The following is a 20,973-nucleotide window of genomic DNA, read 5'->3' as shown; positions in this document are numbered from 1 at the left end:
GTCCCTCGACTATAGCTAAATTCACAAATTGGTCCTCGATTTTCAATTTCAACCAATTAAGTCCTTAACTTTGTAATTTTGACACGATTTTGTCCTCCATCTATTTGACCGTTTGTTGACCGTGATCGACGATCTCCAGAAGAACCTGGAGGCCTCCAGGATGACGTTGCACTGGTTCGGAAACACGTCGTCTTCTTCGCTCTGGTACGAACTCAACTACATTGAATTCGAATGGAGGATGAAGAAAGGCGACCGGATTTGGTAGATTGCTTTCGGCAATGGATTCAAATGTAACAGTGCGGTCTAGAAATGCAACCAGAACCTTAAAAAACTGACGATGGACCATGAAATTACATATATATCCTCAAAAATCACAGTCAACAAACGGTCAAATAGACAGAGAACCATATTGTGTTAAAATTACAAAGTTAAGGACTTAATTGGTTGAAATTGAAAGGCGAGGACTAATTTGTGAATTTAGCTATAGTCGAGGGATCATTTTGTGTAATTACTCTTTGATAAAATTGACTAACTATCATGTAATGTGATGACACAACTATGATCATTTTAAATGAATGATTATAGGATCGAACTATAAATATTAACTTGTAAAGAATCGTGTTAAATATATATATATATATATATATATATATATATATATATATATATAGACTTGCACTCGGGTGCGAACGGCTCGCCCAGGCGCGAAATAGGCATGGATTCTGTTCGTCCACGTGTCCAGATCTAATGGATGAGAAACACTGATTTTTTAAAAAAATGCGATGACATTTTCGTAAATAATTGAACATCGAAGTGCAAGTAAAATGTATTACAAGTGCATGTAAAATGTATTATAGGTGCAAGTAAAAATTTACACTGAGCATCAATACTTAGTTGCACTTATAGTTCTAAGTAGTTGCACCTATAGTTCTAAGTAGTTGCACACATAGGTATAAATAGTTGCATCTAGGTGTATGAATGTTTGCGAGTGGTTTTCAAGAGTATTACTACCCGCTGAACTCAGATCAATGAATGTTAACAAGGCAAAATTACATGCACTCATAGGTGAAAGTAGTTGCACCTATAGTTATAAGTAGTCGCACCTATAGTTATAAATAGTTGCACATATAGTTATAAGCACACCCAGGTGCATGAATGGTTGCGGAAAGTGAATGCTAACAAGGCAAAATTACATGCCTTTATAAGTGAAAATAGGTGCACTTATAAGAGATTTTACTTACACTTCGATGTTCAATTATTTACAAAAATACCACCGCGTTTTTTTTAAGTTATTAGATCTGGACATGTGTCGCGCGCTGATTCGTTCGCATTTCCTTCCTGGGCACTTATTCGCACCTGAGTGCGTCCCTATATATATATATATATATATATATATATATATATATATATATATAAAGAGGTTGAGAATTTGAATTTATTTAAAATCATTAGTGATATTTAATTTTGTAAATATTGATATTAATATATTAGTTAAATTAATAAATAAAATAAAATTAGAGATGGAGCGCACATTCCTTTCTGGTCTTCTTTGTTTTTTTTTTTTTTGCTAAATTAATGGTCTAAGATATTAGAGAGTAATGGTGTGAGTCTGAGAATTGAGATACTCCAATTATAATGTCCAGGTATTGAAACTCTATCCCACAACGATAAACCTAAAACCCTGGAGTCAAGCATGGCTGCGCTGCTGCCTTCTACGGAGCATCCAACACAAATTCCAGATAACAGTTCCCAGACCGGCAATCCCGTTGTTGAAGTTCAAAGCAAGTACCTCTCCATTTGTTTATATTTTGAAGAAAAAATTGGCGCTTTACAGTGACAAAAGTTTCAATTTTTTTTATGGTTTTCTGCTCTTTATTTTCAAAGTCTAAGAGTTTTTAGGGTATGCTTCAGTTTATACTATTCTTCCCCCTGGATCTGAGATTTCATTGAAAATTGACTAATTTGGATTTAAGGTTACATCTACTTAGCCAAACGATAACAATTTCTTGCCCTGCAGTGTTTTTACTAATTGATTTTTGTAGATTTTTGTTCTACATTTATTTGTGGGGACATTAGGGTGGTAAAAAAAAAAAATAGTATATTTTCTGTGGTTTGAAGTATTGTTTGTGAGTGTTTCAGAAAAATTTTCAGAGTTCATCTCCAATGGTGAGTTGTTGTTTCTACCTGTGCCAGATTAGATTTGCTACCGTTGATGGTCCTTAAAATTACTTCTGAAATGACTAATGTGAATGGAAATGCCTCTTTTTGAATTCATGCAGTCATTTTGTATGATACAGTTTCTTGGAAACTTATATTTTAAATTGTTTTGTTACTATATCTTTTACGGAGTCTTTTTAAGGATAATATTTGCAGGGCTTTTCAATTTAGCTGGTTTTTTTTTTTTCATCATTAGTTTGTTTTGGCGTTTTTATTGTATACTCCAAGGGATATATTCTGTTCGTGATGTTTTAGTTGTCTTTATCTAATCAATATGGACTGTATTTTTCTTCAATCCAACATGTAGTTCTCTCCTTTTGTTTGAACAGATACCATACTGAAAGCTTTCAATGATTACAAGTTCTTCCTCGATGCCCATACTCTAAAGTCACACATATCAAAGCCTACCTATGAGGTTTGTAATGAGGGCCCTGAACATGCCCCGCGGTACAGAGCAACCGTTTTAGTATGTGAAAAGCGTTATACTTCTCACACTACATTTACTCAATGAAAAGCTGCAGAGATGGACGCTGCCAAGATTGCTTGGGGTGATATTGCACCAAAAAATGACGATGTGGTCCATGTGGAAAAGCTCCTGGATATTGAAGAGGTGATAGTTTTAGATTGACTTTTTGATATATGCCTTCATTTTAGTCACCATGCTTTATATTTTATTATGTTATTTAGTTACTTCCTTGAGTTCATTTTAGTTTAAAATTCTTCTTAAAGGTATGCAGGGTATATTCATTATCAATATCCAATTATAAGCTTAATTTGACAATTAATTCCCCCTAATATACACATAAAAAGAAAATAAATTTCCGCTGTTTTAAAATATCAGGAACCAGAGTTTTAGTTAGTATCGTAAGATCTTAAAGTCTACCTAGTTTTACTATATCACCGATCACATAAAAAGTGCTGCAAAGAAGTGCATAACCTCTATTGGGCTAATCGCTAAATGGCTGTCATTACATTTAATTGTTCTACAACAATTAATGAACTAAATGAATAATAGTCTAGTGCTATTAATTTATTTTCTCTATCTATTTCAAATGACATAGAATAGTTAGATTTTTATCCCTATAGCTTGGATGTAATATAGAATCAGGAAATGGGAAATGGAAACTTTAAAAAATGTAGGACACAACATAAGGCAAAACACTTAACACATTCAAAACTCAGAATTTTATTTAAAAAAACTCATTAACAGATGTTTTGATAACAGGAAAGAGCACAAACGACACAATCACACAGAGGTAATTACAAATAAAATTAGTGGTTGGTCCATTATAAACTATTTAGCAATGTCTGTTTGTTAGGAATATATTGTAAATTTTGATGAGCCGAATGTATTTTTGAAAAATCAAGTAGTCCCCATTTTTTATTCTATTTGAGTCAGTTTAAGTCTACGGAGTATGGTGCACCCATATCATGCAACCCATGTACAAGTCTGGAAGATCATAATTTATTTGAAGAAGTTAAGCGGGATTATAGCGTAACACAATTATGATGCGGATAAGTTACCAAGAACCATGCTAGAGGAGCTGGAAGAAACGCGTGTGAGCTATGCCGTTCCATTGTATGGGAGACTAGCGGAGAAAATATCTGATATATTTTCATATGAACATTAAGTTTTGACATGTCAGAGCATTTATGAAGGACAAGAAATATCAATTCAAGACACGGCAACGGGCAAATTATTCAAATCATCTGACAAAAGGAGAAATGACTTCTACCTAATATTTCAGATCAAGTTGACAATATTATTTGATCAACTGCAATTCAAAATGGACGATCGAGATCGAAAGTTGATCAACGGGCAAATAACTTTCATTGGCTATAAATTGCCCAAGCAGACTTGAAGACAGAAGAACTCCGATTTGAGCGATTTTACAAATTAAGTACGGCTAAGACATACAAGCAAGAGATATAAGCAATATTTCAAATTAGCCGAAAAGGGGGAAACAGAGCTTCATAGAATTACATTCAAGTCTGAGTGAGAGAAAAATTTTATCTCTTTGTAGATTTCTCTACTGAGTGTAGAAAGAGGGCGGAGTAACTAGAGAGAGTGAAAAATCCTGATTGAGTGTAGCTTTGTGCGTAGCACTCGTTGTAAAGGGTAGAGTAACAAGAGGAGCTTGTGAAAACCCTGTGAGAGTGTAGCTTTGTGCGTAGCACTCGTTGTAAAGGGCTGAGTAACAAGAGGAGCTTGTGAAAACCCTGTGAGGACGTAGCTTTGTGCGTAGTTCTCGTGGTGTAGGAGTACAGCTTGGTGCGAAGTACTCGGGAAGGCGGAGTAACAAGAGGAGCTTGCGAAAAATCTTGGAGGAGTGTAGCTTTGTGCGAAGCACTCGGAGAAGTGTCGGTGGACACTTATTCACTATTGTATCTGGGTGATCGAATAATAGTGAATTTCCTCCTTGAAGTGAAAGGAGAAGAGTGGACTAGGAGGATTACACCACCTCTGAACCACTATAAATCTCTCTCTCTCTTTACTTACTGCTCATATATTTTGTGCATGCTTATTCTAACTATGAACTAACCCGATTACGATTTATCGCATATCTTTATCTGTCTGGGTTTGATAGTTCCCACGTTTGCATGCAAGTCAAAATTTACATACATCATCTTTGAACCATATCAAGTGTTTCTAACGTGTTGCATGTTTAGAATCTCTCTTTGAGCACCGCACTAATTAAGCATAACACTTTACCGCTACCTATTCCGCTGCACACTCTAAGTTGTTTAACTTGTTAATGCTTGTTACTTAGAGTTGAAATTACCAAAGTGTTATTTGCATTGTGTGTTTACGAAGAAAGTTTGAAAAGTTAGAGAAGTCTATTCAACCCCCCCCCCCCCCCCCCCCCCCCCCCTCCTCTAGACTTCTCGCCACCCTTTCGAGACCAACACTGTTCAAGTTGCTCTTACTTGAAAAGTTTAGCAATTAGAAGACTAAATGATTGAATATTCAAATGAATTTTGCAGTAAGATAAGTTTTTATTTATTGAAACATCATGTGAAAGAAACAAGTGAACTGTAGCCATACATGTGTTTTTAATCCTTGTCAACCTATGGTTGGGAATTGCATTCTGTAATTGGTATATGTTTCTATATTCTCATGTGCTTTCATTTGATTAATACAAATTTCTAGTGTGAGTGTGGTTTCCCTTTCAATCCAAAGTGTATGGAGTGATGAATTAACTTGTATTAATTTAGTTTTCCCTTTTGGATTTCTTTAGTATGCATTATTTTGCAAACCTATCCTATCTGTGTTCGCCACGAAGATGCATTTTGGCAAACCGACTTTTAAGACATTTCGGCCAGATAAATTAGTTCGCTCTTTCAAATCTGTCGTTACTTTTAATGGCAAGAGTTATACCGGAGAGCCTGCCAAACAAAAAAGGGAGGCCGAACGGTGGTTAGCTGCCCGTGCTGCAATTCTCTCCCTCTTAGGTAAAAACACTCGAAATCTCGCAAATGATATGCTAAGAATCGTGTTTAAAAAATGGCTAAATATATATATAAAGAGGTTGAGAATTTGAATTTATTTAAAATCATTAGTGATATTTAATTTTGTAAATATTGATATTAATATATTAGTTAAATTAATAAAATAAAATTTGAGATGGAGAGCACATTACTTATAATTTTACCAACACCCTATTTAAAAAAATTATATATATATATATATATATAATCACCTTCCTTTTTGGGCTTCTCTTCTTTTTTGCTAAATCAATGGTCGAAGAGATTAGAGAGTAATGGTCTGTGAGTCTGAGATACTCCAATTATAATGTCCAGGCATTGAAACACTTTCCCACAAGGATAAACCTGAAACCCTAGAGTCGAGCGTGGCTGCGCTGCTGCCTTCTACTAAGCATTCAACACAAACTCCAGATAACAGTTCCCAGACAGGCAATTCCGTCGTTGAAACTCAAAGCAAGTACCTCTCCGTTTGTTTATATTTTAAAGAAAAAATTGGCGCTTTACAGTCAGAACTGTTTCAATCTTTTATGGTTTTCTGCTCTTTATTTTCAAGTCTAGGAGTTTTTATAGTCTCGAAGTTTATTTTAGGGCATGCTTCAGTTTATACTATTCTTCCCCTGGATCTGAGATTTCATTGGAAATCAACTAATTTGGATTTGAGGTTACATCTACTTAGCCAATTGATAATAATTTCTTGCCCTGCAGTGTTTTTACTAATTGATTTTTGTAGATTTTTTTTCTACATTTATTTGTGGGGACATTAGGATGGTAAAAAATACAAATAGTATCTTTTCTGTGGTTTGAAGAATTGTCTGTGAGTGTTTCAGAGTTCATCTCCAATGGTGAGTTGTTGTTTGACTTGTTTCTGTTACCTTTTTCTATTTTGTGGCCCCTGTCAATCCTGCCATGGATATCCCTAGAAGTGATTTTTTTTGGGAACTTTTAGGCATTCTTCTGGGCTTGCTCGGTTATTTATGTCTTGAAGTTTCTTTCACCTGTGCCTGATTAGATTTGCTACCCTTGATGGCCCTTAAAATTACTTCTGAAATGACTAATGTGAATGGAAATGCCTCTTTTCGAATTCATGCAGTCGTTTTGTATGATACAGTTTCTAGGGAACTTATATTTTAAATTGTTTTGTTACTATATCTTTTACGGAGTATTTTTTAAGGATAATATTTGTAGGGCTTTTCAATTTATCTATTTTTTTTCATCATTAGTTTGCTTTGGCGTTTTTACTGTATCCTACAAGGGACATATTCTGTTCGTGATGTTTTAGTTGTCTTTATCTAATCAATATGGATTGTATTTTTCTTCAATCCAACATGTAGTTCTCTCATTTTGTTTGAACAGATACCATACAGAAAGCTTTCAATGATTACAAGTTCTTCCTCGATGACCTTACTCAAAAGGCAAACATATTAAAGCCTACCTATGAGGTTCGTAATGAGGGCCCTGAACATGCCCCGCGGTACAGAGCAACCGTTTTAGTATGTGGAAAGCGTTATACTTCTCACACTACATTTACTCAGCAAAGGATTGCAGAGCAGGACGCTGCCAGGGTTGCTTTGGATTGTATTCCACCAAATGCTTTCGATAATATTGCACAAAAAACAGACGATGTGGAAAAGCTTCTGGATATTGAAGAGGTGATAGTTTTAGATATATGCCTTCATTTTAGTCACTATGCTTTATATTTTATTATGCAATTGAGTTACTTGAGTTCATTTTAGTTTAAAATTCTTCTTAAAGGTATGCAGGTATATTCATTATTGGTATCCAATTATAAGCTTAATTTGACAATTAATTCGGTAATTCCCCCTAATATATATACACATAAAAAGAAAATAAATTTCCGATATTTTTAAATATCAGGAACCAGGGTTTTAGTTAGTATCATGAGATCTTAAAGTCTACCTAGATTTACTATATCATCGATTACAAAAAAAAGTGCTGCAAAGAAGTGCATAACATCTATTGGGCTAATCGCTAAATGGTTGTCATTACATTTAATTTTTCTACAATAATGAATGAACTAAATGAATAATAGTCTAGTGCTATTAATTTATTTTCTCTATCTATTTCAAATGAGATAGAATAGTTAGATTTTTATCCCTATAGCTTGGACATGATATAGAATCGGGAAATTGGAAATCGAAATTTTAAAAAATGTAGGACAGAACATAGGGCAAAACACATAACACGTTCAAAACTCATATTTTTATTAAAGAAAACTCATTAACAGAGGTTTTGATAACAGGAAAGAGCACAAATGACACAGTGCTAATTACAAATAATTGAAATAAAATTAGTGGTTGGTCCATTATAAACTATTTAGCAATGTCTGTTCAAGTTGCTCTTTCTTGCAAAGTTTAGCAATTAGAAGAGTAAATGATTGAATATTCACATGATTTTTGCAGTAAGATCCTACTCAAAGTTTTTATTTATTGAAACCTCATGTGAAAGAAACAAGTGAACTGTAGCCATACATGTGTTTTTAATCTTTGCCAACCTATGGTTGGGATTGCATTCTGTAATTGATATATGTTTCTATATTCTCATGTGCTTTCATTTGATTAATACAAATTTCTAGTGTGAGTGTGGTTTCCCCTTCAATCCAAAGTGTATGGAGTGATGAATTAACTTGTACTAATTTTGTTTTCCCTTCTGGATTTCTTTAGTATGCATTATTGTGCAAATCTATCCTAAATGTGTTCGCCATGAGGATGCATTTCCACAAACCAACTTATAATGCAATCCATATCCACCCAAATGTCAAATCTGTCGTTTCTTTTAATGGCAAGAATTATACCGGAGAACCTGCCAAACACAAAAAGAAGGCTGACCAGTTAGCTGCTCGTGCTGCAATTCTCTCCCTCTTAGGTAAAAACACTCGAAATCTCGCAAATGATATGCTAAGCAATGAGTCTCGCGGAAATATGTGCTGTTGAGAATGGCACACATTGTTATGTGAGCCATGACGAATGGTAAATTTTCAATTTGAATTATTTTAATTTTTCTTGTAATTATTACTTGCAGAGTCTAAACTCAAGGATGCCTTATTAAACACGATCATATCCGAGGCTGAGCAGGTGTTTGCTAAATTAAATGACGTTGGAGAGGATGATTCAATGATTAATGCTATTGAAAGTTTACTGTCTGGTTCGGAAACAGTTTCAAGTGCTCCAGCTGCAGATCTACCCTGTCATGATACTGGTAAAGGTGTTTTGAAGAATAATGATGATGGAAGTTCGCAGCCTGGATTGGTCCAAGTTTCAAGTGCTCAAGTTATGAGTCCGCCAAACCATGAATTCAATAAGCCAGTGGTTCAGTCTTCAACAGTGAGCGTAGCCCTACCAAAATCATTGCGGGTGCCCCCCTCAGTTCAGCAATACATTCAATATGTGCATAGATGTGGGCAGAAGCGGAAATGGAATGACAAGTAAAAGGCTAAGAAACGTGCACAAGTTGGTGCTCAGTAAGTCTTTCTTTTTTCCTGTCATTTCTTGTGCCTTTTTTTCTTTCTCTACACTGTTCTATAATGAAAAATTTTCAATAGGTTTCTGTGTCATGATATATGCCAATTTCAATCTTTGTATGATATTCTGTGGACTCATTTCATGACAATCTTTTTCTTTTCATATCTGTTCCTTATTTGGCTGCACGATATATGCATCTTATGTGTGGCTTTACACGCACCCTTGGCTATGAACTTTTCTTGATATACGGGAAAAGCCCGTAACGTAGCTCCTTCCTGAAGGTGTGCTCTGGGTGAAACCCGCCTAAGATGTAAACAGTCTAGGTTACCCACAGCTGATTCACTCAAATTGAGGAGATTAATAGGCAATTCTCACAGGAAGTTGAACTTGAACTGGTTATAAAGTCAACAACCTGACCAACTCTGTTGGGTTGCCCCGGGCTATATTCCATAGACATTTGTTTTTAGGTAACAGTAGCTGAAATAGGTTTACCCTTGCACTCCATAGTCCATATATTGAGAAAATTCATGTTGATGTTAGAAGATTGACATTTTCTATGCCCACAAATCCACAATTGTAGTATGAAAATGCTAGCTTTTATAAAACAAAATGACTCCAATAATCATTAAGAAACAAACCAACCATTTTTTGACGTATACTGCCCCGGAAGACCCTTGCGACGGGTTTGATCAAACAGTGTTGGTAAGAATTAAATTCATGATCTTTAGATACGAGAATTACGTTTCACTCACTTGGCCACCCTTTTTAAGGCTAGTAAAGGAGGGCGTTGCATAATTTGAAGAGAGCTAATATCAGGAATTCATTGACTCATCGTATATTCTTGATTATGAGTTTCCTGCTGATATAACTTTCTATTTTGTGGCTTATCAATTATTTGCCTTACAATATATTTCTCTATGGTATTTAACCAGTAAACTTTTGTGATGTTTCTAGTTGGATATGTATTTGATTAATGATATTTTTGTTTTTGAAATTTAGGTCTCCTGTTGCTCTAATGCACCCCAGTCAAGTTTAGGATGGAGTGGCAAATTCAATGCATCACATTTTCAGATAATATTCATTGTAACAAATGAAGAATAGAGATCTATAATACTTTTTATCTGTCATACTCACTATTTATTGGTCAAATTAACGGGTGTATTCAATCATGACTTTTGTAGAGTTTTAAAGACTTTTAAAATGATAGATTTTAATAAACTTTGATTGACTTTCATAGTTTTGTTCAAAACTTTTTAAAACTTTATAAAAGTCTATATAAAAAACATTCATAGACTTTTATCAAATTTTTATTTTAAAAAGTCTACAAAAATCATTGAAGTTCTAAATTGAATACATCCTTACAAACTTTCAATGATTTTGATTCTTATCATTTATAATTTTCTTACAAAACATTTATAATATATCATAAAATTTTCTTATTATGTAGTTCTTCACCCACATCAACATTCTCAACATTATTATTTTTATTGATAGTATGTTGAGACTTATATGCTAATTACTTATATATATTATTAATAAACATCAAAAAAATTATTTCATTAGAAATTCATAACAACATTGAATAATAAAATTTATAATAAAAGAATTGATCAAATAAAATATTTAAAAATATAATTACATGTTGCATATATATATATATAAAATTATACTTTATATATTGTTAGGCATCACGCAAAGAACTATTATTTGCAATAGCAATTTGCAACCCTAAATTGTTGTTGCGAACAGTAGTTCGCTATTCGTAGTAACTTGTTAAAAAAAGGAAAAATATATATTATGAATATAAACATAAAAAGAATAAAAATCGAAATATATAAGTATTTATATGAATATTAAGAAACATATACTAAAATTTGATGATGAAAAATTTGCTTTGTTCATGTATTTAGGGAGAATTAGAGAAAGTTATGGATAAAAAATTCATAGAAAAAATAAAATTCAATATAAACAAGTAATAATGAAGTAAAAATAATATTATTTCGAATTTTTAGAAGAAGATTGTAAGTTGAGGAGAGCGAAAAATTAGTAGAGTTTATGTATGAAGAAAATATAGGATAATAAAGAAAAAAATAATTTTTATTAAATTTAGATAGGTTTATAAAGTTTAAATTGGGAGAAAAAATAGAGTTTAAATAGAGAGAGAAAACATTCAAAGTTGTTAGAAAGAAAATTTTGAAATCTGGCCATCTGGGGGTTGATGATTGGATTTCAACTATTTATATTTGAGAAGAAAAAGTCTACAAAAGTCTTAAAATTAAAAAGTCTACAAAAGTTCATAACTTTTTGAATACCACGTGGCTTTTAAAGACTCTCTACAAATCTTAATCGAATACCACACGACTTTTAAAGACTCTTTAAAAATCTTGATTAAATACTGCTTGACTTTTAAAGACTCTCTCAAAATTTGAATTGAATACCCCCAAACTTTTAAAGTTTATAAAAGTCTTTAAAATTCTATGAAAGTCATGATTGAATACTCCCCCCTAACTCTTTTTTCTTTGTTAATTTTCTTTAGTATTATTTATTTATTTTTAAATTTGATTTTTTTGGGTTTAATAATATTTACTGTAATAATTTATAATTATATAAATTTTGTATACTAATACTAAACTTTTTTTTTGAAAACTTAGTATTATAAAAAGTTATATTGAAAAAATATTTAGTCAAGCCTCGTTAATCGAATCAGACACATAAAAGGGACGAAGGGAGTATATTTTTTGTAAAATGTAAACAATTATAAATTGTTATTAGTATCACATTTTGATATCGATGTCACTTGTCACACATCTTTTGCCTATCATAATTTATGAATTATTTATCAACTTTTTATTCTTATTTTATATTTTATATTAAAGAAAAATTCTCTTGTTAGGCATATAAATTGTTAACTACATATGTAAAATATATCAAACTACAAATATATAATTTTTGTACCAGAATTTGCAGTATAACAATCGACATTAAGTATTCTCGGCCTAAATCTCTGCTTCCAATGTGCTATAATTGCCAATATTATAAGTAATAAATTCTCACAGAAAATTTGTAAATGTATTTCAAATCATGGCTCGAGAACTAATTTTCTAAATTAAAATCTAAAAAAGGATTTAGCTAATAATGACATTATTTTCACCACAAAGATAATTCCCAAAATTGAACTTGAAAACAAAACTTGTTTCACATCTCCAATTTAAATTGGAAAATTAAATCACATGGGCTATGGACACTTAACACCCTTAATCGTCGCAAATAAAATGATATATAATTGGAGAGTTAAACTGACCTAATCCTTCCATTAATCCCTGAAATGCATGCATGATTGAAGGCAGCAGAACTTTAGCTGTAAACAATTATATTCAAGATTAGATATATACTTAAGTCTTATTTTAATGCTTTATTTTAAGTGGAACGACAACACTGTAGACAGTGGCGAATTGATGAAGAAGAACAACTTCCATGGGACAAGGAATTTCTCTTGTCCCAATGCCAGCTTTGCCTTTGATTTTTTTCTCATTCCCCATCCTTTAAAAGAAAAATAATAATAATTACGTTTCACATTAAGAAGTATCATACTACAAAAAATAGACAAAAAGTCAAGAAGGATGGAAGTACATTCTTTGTAATCAGCAATGAAAACGGCGTCCCAAACAATAAATGAACAGTCGCATTCACATATCGCTTAACAAACATAAAGCTAATTTTAGAAAATTCATTAACTAATTTACGAATATTTAATAGAACAAGATCAAAAGATGAGTCAATACTATTGTTCTTTAATCATTGGATCACAAGCAAAGCCCCTGACTTAACTTAGACAACTTCAACTCCCATACTCTTCATCCATTTCTGGAGCTCTACAAGAAATTAAGATTAATTAAAAAATTGTCGAGAAGGGATCATCGAGTAAGTAGAGAATAATTTTCATATGTAAAGGTCATGAGTTTAATTATTGTCAATTCTCTCTTATTCTCTGTTGCACATAAATTTTCTAATACAATTTATTTTTCATTATTTGGTTTGTAAATTATTATACATGAACTGAATTTATCCCATATATATATATAAACTTTCAAATATGTCATAAAAATAATTAAACAACTATATAAAGGCATGCATGCATGTGAATGGCTATCTTCATCGGGGTTGTGAAGGTTTCTAGTTGATTACGACCGCATTAATATCTTGTCTTATCCCATTAGATTATTACTGACCTTGATCCAACAATATAACTTCTTTTTTTGTGTACCATTGCTTGAGATGCAATTTAGATTTTTTTTTTTTTTTTTTTTTTTTGTGATGATAAAATTTATAAATATTACTCCGTATCTGATAGTGTATATTTTGGTAAATTTATTTGATTGATAGAGTATTATGAAAATGAAATTCGTGACATTTTAAATATGAGAATCATGTTCTATTAACACAATCATCACTTTTAATAAAAATTTGAGAGAATATTATATTGTAATTTTATTCAGGGCAAAATAATTCATTTTTTATGAATAGATGTTAAAACTTAATAGTGTAAATTTGTCTTTATGTTTTAAATAAATAAATTTGTTCATCGGCATAAAATTATAGTGAGAATTGTAATTATATAATTAGGAGACTAAAAAGTTAAATTTTACTTCTATAAATATAAATAAATTTTAAGGTGTGATTAACATCATATTTATATCAACTATAATCATATATATGCTATTTGAATTATATCGAATATTATAAAAACAATGTCCTCACAATGGCCGACGATGCAACCAATAACCATATTATGGATGGGTGTACCTCGCGCGTATGCTCCTCTATCTAGACCATCCCTACAAATATTGCTGCAAAAATTAACTAAAAAAATTATTTAACTGACATTTTTTGCGCAATATTTTTAGTATGGATCACTTTTAATTTGGGTCATATCAAAATGAATTCAAATCTTTTAAAGTGAGATATTTAATTTGTTACCAAAAATAGAGTGTAGTCATTGAATTGAAAAAATAGCGTTTTGAAAGACTTGTGAGTAACATTTGTTTTACATTAGAAAAGTTAAGCATGTGCTCAATCTCAACTAAAAGTATTACATATTTATGTTTATATATGATAAGCATGTGCTCTTTCTTTTTTATTGGGAGATGCGGAGATTCGAATTCATGAACTTTGGCATGTGGTTGACTCTGATACAAAATTGAAACATGTGCTCCATCTCAACTAAAAGGCTAAGCTGATAGTTGAATTGTACATTTATGTTTATATATTATATGTTCAACACGCCCCCTCATGTGTGTGGGCCGATTAATTTTTTTTATGGGCTCCAAGCAACACGTGGACTATAGTTTTTTTTTTTTTTTTTTTTTTTTTATCAAGTGACGTGGATATTCGAACCCATGACCGTACCTTTGACATGTGGTTGGCTCTGATACCAAATTGAAGCATGCGTTCATTCTCAACTAAAATCCTAAACTTGTAGCGCAAATTATGCCATGGAATCGTGTTCACCGAGAATGGTGAACACAAGGCAAAACGACGTCGTTTTTAGGCAAAAAAAAAAAAAATTTCGCGGATGTGGAGTTAACGGCGCGCGTTTGATCAAATTATGAATTTTCTGTTATGAGATTATGAATTTTATGAAAATTCATAATCTCATAACAGAAAATTCATAATCGCATAACAGAAAATTCATAATCTCACAACTGAAAATTCATAATCTCATGGTTCCAAAGTGAATGTGTAGGCATGGTTCCAAAGTGAATGTGCAGGCATGGATTCATAATTTATGAATGTCTGTGATTTCGGACGGGAATATGTAGGCATGGTTCCAAAGTGAATGTGCAGGCATGAATTCATAATTTATGAATGTCCGAAATTATGAATGTAATGAAAATTCATAATCTCATAACAGAAAATTCATAATCGCATAACAGAAAATTCATAATCTCATAACTGAAAATTCATAATCTCATAACAGAAAATTCATAATCTTATAACAGAAAATTCATAATCTCATGGTTCCAAAGTGAATGTGTAGGCATGGTTCCAAAGTAAATGTGCAGGCATGGATTCATAATTTATGAATGTCCGTGATTTCGGACGGGAATGTGTAGGCATGGTTCCAAAGTGAATGTGTAGGCATGAATTCATAATTTATGAATGTCCAAAATCTTTGTTCACCTCAAATTAAAGTGAAACTGCAAAATGTGAAAATAAAGAAGAAAAGTCACGCAATTAATTAAGAAAAAGAAAAAAAAAAGAAAAGAAGAAAATAACGGTGTACTAACACCGTTGGAACCGTGTTCACCATGAATGGTGAACACGGTTCCATGGCATAACGTCCCAACTTGTAGCCACTCCTATTCCTTATAAAATGGGCCCGACCCAATCCGCTCACTCATATTCCTTATATGAGACAATTTCTTAATCCTTATATGAGACAAACTTAATAATCTCCGCCTTGATGAATATGCCCTTTTAGGAGAAAAGATAACTCATCAAATCTCCACTTTGGCGAATATGCCCATTAAAAGAAAAGACTTATCTCAAAATCTCCACCTTGGCGAACATGCATGTCCTTTAGAAGAAAAACTTATCTCACATATACCCATGGATCGGAACAACCATGCTCATCCTAACTGGCTAGCCACATGTTAGTTCACGAACCGCTTCATTCCAAGACGTTCGCCTTTAGTCGTCGACCTGAAATTCCTGCCGCGAGTCATGCTAATTCCAATTGGCTAGACACATGCACCACACACCATCTAGTGTTTTCCCGGTGCATGCTCATGAACTGCTACATCCCAAGACGTTCGCCATCAACCGTTGACATGTCATACCAGTCGCGACTCATGCTCATCCCAACTAGCCAGCCACATGCACCACACACCATCTACCGTTCTTTAGTGTATGATCACGAATCGCTTCATCTCGAGCTATTCGCCTTCAGCCGTTGACCTGCCATACCAGTCACGACCCATGCTGTACCTGCCCATACCAAGTCTATGACCCCTCCTGGTACCCGCGCTGCCCAACACTACATCGTCCCTCACCACATTCTCATTTAGTATTTGAAAACACCCAACAAGTCCAAACAATGTTCGATCTTGTCATTAGTTACTGCTAGAACATCACCTTCATTAGAATATGAGTCATCAGCTTGTACCACGTTTGCAATCTCCTGCTTCTTCAACTTTGGACAGTCTCTTTTCATCTGCCTAATCTCCTTACACTTGTAGCACCATATTTTCTTGCTATTTATGGATTTAACCTAGAGCTTCTTTTTTCAAAATTATCCCTCTATTGTTTCCTTCCCCAATCCTAACTCCCTACACCAAAAGTTATAGATTCTAGCGAAGGCGCAACTTTATTTCCTTACTTATAGACTGTCATCACTGTATCACATTGTTCGAGACGTTAGGTGCTGGACTTGGTCTTTACGCCTTTTATCGACCTCTGTCCGACAATCTCCCAACCACTGCATGTTAAACTTGACTTTTTATCGACTTTCGTCCAATAATTACATAAATGGTCTCTAGGCTTGCCATTAATGCTAAACTGCTACGGAGTAATAATTAGTTCCAGCTCTGTGTTGCCAACACTTCCTTCAACGGAAGTGTGAGTATGTGTCACACACGTGAGCTTAATCAAGAAACTACCAAATCGATTGTTTGGAGAATTTTTAATTTCGAATATTTGTGAATAATTTCTACAAATATTTACCTTTCCGATCTAAAATATCTATCCCTCAATATATTCTTAGAATTTACTGTGATTTTCTTGATTTGGTACCCGTAATAAGGAGTCATATATAGCCTAAATGTTGAACACCTCCATGAAAGATGGATGCATGCAGTTCCGATCCATAATTTATATATACATATGAGTAGTAATACTTTTTATTTTTTATTTTTAAAGACAATGATCCACGTGCTCCCATACCATAAAACTTATAAACTGTGAAGGAAACTCCATAGGAAGCTCCCTCCCTCCCATCAAGCTAGCTTAGCAAGTGATGAAGATAGAGTTCGATCTTGAAACTCAGACCAGACATAATAACTATATATGCATGCCATGGTGTACTGGAATCTGCGACGTGGGTTCTGCGGAAGAACCGCCGTAGGTCTCGCCGGCTCTTGCCTCCCCCTCCTATTTTTTATAGCCAGCTAATTACACTCTACTATCCCCATACAACCATATATTATAAAACTTTATATATATATATATATATATATATATATATATATAGAGGAAGGTTCAGGACGATGTCCTTAGGTGCGGCGGTGCGACGTCACTAATAGTTCAACAAATATATACCATCAACGTTAAGAAAATGCACCACAAAAGTACACACAAATTAGGTACGCATCACCAAAAACACACCATTAGGTGTGAGTAAAAACACTATACAGTGTTCGGAAATATACCATTGGAGTGTGGTGAGTTATATGGTGTATTTTTTGTATTTTTGTTGCATTTCATTGTGGTGTGTTTCCCCTACACTGTTGGTGTATTCTAAAATTCTGTCGCACTGCCGCACGGGAAGACCCCGCCGCATTTGAACTTTCTTTTATATATATATATATATATATATATATATATATATATATATATATATATTATGACCAATTATTTTTAAATACAGTGGCATTTTCATAATTGTGACCAATTTTATTATGCAAACTTGAACACTAAAATATGAAATTTTCAGAATTTTTCAAATTTGCACATTTAATATTAAAAAATTGCACTTACGTACAAAAATGTAAAATTAAAGTACATTGCAGGATTTCAATTTTAGAGTTTATCACTGATTTTTTTTTTTTTTTTTTTTTGATTTAGTGGTTCATTTTTTATTGCTTAGGGTCTAACATTTAGATTTGGATTTAAAATTTAGTTTTTTCATTGATTTTATTAAGTTTACATATTTAGTTATTACAAATGACATATTTAAGTGTTTAAGTTTGCAGGGTAGAGTTAATGATAATTACAAAACTGCCACCGTATAAATGTAAGGCTAAAATTTGTTTTTAGTTTTTATCCATGAGTGTGTTATCATGGGTAAGCCCTTCTCTCTCTCTCTCTCTCTCTCTATATATATATATATATATATATATATATATATATATGCTTAAGTTTCCGTGCGGTTGTGCGATGATTAATGTGCGTGAGTTTGTACTTAAGGTGTGTGAGTGTTGTGCTTAAGGTGCGTGACTTTTGTGCTTAAGGTGCGTGTGTGCTCTTAATGTGATTAGGTTGAAACTTAAGGTGCATGAAATTTGTGTTTAAGGTGCGCGAGTTTTGTGCTTAATGTGTGTGAGATTTATGTTCTTAATGTGAGTAGTGTTGAAACTTAAGATGCGTGAAATTAGTGTTCTTAAGGTGTTTTGTTTCCATGCTTAATGTGCGTGTGTTGTGTACTTAAAATGCGCAATTTGAATGCTTAAGGTGGTGGGAGCCGTTTTAATGCTTAAGGTGCGTCCAACCGTACAACTGAGAATCTCTCCCCTGATCATATATATATATATATATATATATATATATATATATATATATATATATATATATATAATATTCCCTGACGTCCCCACTATATATACACATCTATTTCTTGATCCTATACCTACCGGAAAACTAAGCTAGTAAGCTAATACTAGGAGCTTCTGATCATCATTTATTTGTATTCTTTATAAGCGGATTTATTGTACCTATGGAGGTTGATAAGAATTTGGAGTCATGTGAATCGTATTACGCGAATGAATTCGGTCCGGGCTCCGATCATTCCTCGCCGGAGATTTACGCGATTAACGACGGCGGCGGATCGTCGGAGAAGACGATGGGTAATAGAGATGGTGTTGCCGTTGCCGCCAAGAGTTTTGTCCCGAGCGGCGCTTCCTCTCGGCTTTCCAGTCCGAGCAGCTCCAATTCTAACGGCGGCATGCAAGGATACCATCACGCGGCGGCGACCAAGTACCTGTCGGAGGAGGAGGACGGCCGTTCCGTCATTACTTTCAGAGGTGGGCAATTTGGGAATTTAACGCACGCGAGTGGACCGTCTTTGCTTAGCTTTGACCAGAACCAAGCCTTTTACCCTTCCTTCTGGGACGAGACAATGCAGTATAACAACAATAATACTAGTGGGAATTACCAGAATACCCCAAAGTGTAGCGCCGCCAGTCCCGGCCACCTGGTGGAGAATTCCGGCAGCAATATCCCGTTTGGATGGCTAAACCCTAACACAGACTCCGGCGGCGCCGCCACCATCCAGGAACATGGAAGACAAGAATCATCATCCTTGACTAAACGTCCTTACACGGTAATTTTTTATTTCATATGAATTAAACTTTTAGTTAGTGTGGAAGTTAACTCATTGTGGACGTTAGATACTAATCCTCTCACTTAATGAGTGGCTGAGTAATTCTAATGTGGGGTCTAGAGCGAAGAATTTTGCTTGTGTGGGTAATTTAAAGTTTAAAACTTTTATTTATGATAAGACTGTTAAAAAAATTTGACAATTTTTCTTTTTAATTTTTAAATTTTAGGAGGAAAGCTTGCAAGCTAGCAAGAAGCAGTGCACGACGGCCACAAAGAAGGCCAAAACATCATCAATTCCATCAAAGGATCCACAAAGTATAGCAGCCAAGGTTTGTTTAATTTAATTTCCTTAATTTTGAAGCAATAATATATCTTAACAAATTAATTAAGAATGTTGGTTGCAATTAGTTAGATCTTATCATCAAACACATACAACTTGCGTGTTGATGAAGGAAAGAATGTTTTGTTTTCCTGTGTAGAATCGAAGGGAACGGATTAGCGAGCGGCTTAAGATACTACAAGAACTTGTGCCTAATGGATCCAAGGTAAATATGTTTCAATGTCTTAAAAAAAAAATTGGTCACGAGGAAACCCGAAACCTGCAATTAGTATTGGAGGTTGTGCGTTGGGTAAATTTCACTTCATGATCCTGATAACGGACAAAAAATTATAAGGAGATAAATCAGATTAGGTTGTCCATAAAATGTTAGCTCAAACTAAGAAGACAAATAGATCGTTTTTATTGGAAGATAAACTCAGAACTTTATAATTACCAAATTAACTGTATGACTTGTTGAATTTCCTCACTGTAAGTTAATTATTTTTGAACAAAATGTTGCAGGTTGATTTGGTCACCATGTTAGAGAAAGCCATCAGTTATGTAAAGTTTCTTCAATTGCAAGTAAAGGTGAGTATATTTATAATTAAGAACTTGATATTTTAAAAAAAATTAATGATAATTAAAAGTTGCCGAGTAGTAATTAAAAACCCTTTTTTTGGGTTTTTTTTTTTTTTTTTCTTCTTTAGGTGTTGGCAACAGATGAATTCTGGCCAATGCAAGGTGGAAAAGCTCCAGATCTTTCTCAAGTGAAAGAAGCCATTGATGCCATAATCCTTGCATCTCAGAAAGACAGAAACTCAAGCTCCAAGTGATAGATCCATATTTCAGAAAATAATTAAATTTAATTATGCATTAATTATTCTCTAATTAATTAATTAAATTAAGAGTGTAAATTTTCTCTATCTTAGCCCTGTATTTCTTTTGCATTGAGTTCTTTAATTTCGAATAGTAGTTGTGTAGCAAAAGATCTCAAGCTGGTTAATTAGCAAATGTAATAACTCTATAACTCGTTTCCTAAGTTATAGTAAATGGATACAACAATCAAGATGATGAAGTGGAGTGTTAACTAAATACAAATGTGATTATGTCTTTTTTTTGTGTGTGTGTGTGAGTGTGTGAAAATAACCAAATACTGCA

At 33.4% G+C, this 20,973-nt stretch overlaps 2 protein-coding genes across 2 annotated transcripts; both read left to right on the top strand.

The window, feature by feature from the left end:
- The first annotated feature begins 1,608 nt into the window (after window positions 1-1,608).
- LOC109168389 (double-stranded RNA-binding protein 4-like) lies at window positions 1,609-10,328 on the top strand. Its single transcript, XM_019317399.1, has 6 exons — window positions 1,609-1,781; window positions 7,057-7,352; window positions 8,385-8,586; window positions 8,743-8,877; window positions 8,977-9,181; window positions 10,182-10,328. The coding sequence occupies exons 1-5, from the start codon at window positions 1,694-1,696 to the stop codon at window positions 9,147-9,149; spliced, it is 894 nt and encodes a 297-aa protein (XP_019172944.1). The 5' UTR covers window positions 1,609-1,693; the 3' UTR covers window positions 9,150-9,181; window positions 10,182-10,328.
- Window positions 10,329-18,824: 8,496 nt separating this feature from the next.
- Window positions 18,825-20,727, top strand: LOC109168388 (transcription factor bHLH83-like). Its single transcript, XM_019317398.1, has 5 exons — window positions 18,825-19,497; window positions 19,724-19,825; window positions 19,976-20,041; window positions 20,338-20,403; window positions 20,523-20,727. The coding sequence occupies exons 1-5, from the start codon at window positions 18,892-18,894 to the stop codon at window positions 20,646-20,648; spliced, it is 966 nt and encodes a 321-aa protein (XP_019172943.1). The 5' UTR covers window positions 18,825-18,891; the 3' UTR covers window positions 20,649-20,727.
- Window positions 20,728-20,973: the final 246 nt, after the last annotated feature.

This window comes from Ipomoea nil, unplaced genomic scaffold (assembly GCF_001879475.1).
Source record: "Ipomoea nil cultivar Tokyo-kokei standard unplaced genomic scaffold, Asagao_1.1 scaffold3199, whole genome shotgun sequence".
Lineage (NCBI taxonomy): Eukaryota > Viridiplantae > Streptophyta > Magnoliopsida > Solanales > Convolvulaceae > Ipomoea > Ipomoea nil.
Note: the sequence above shows the minus strand (reverse complement) of the source record. Positions and strands in the feature narration are given on the sequence as shown.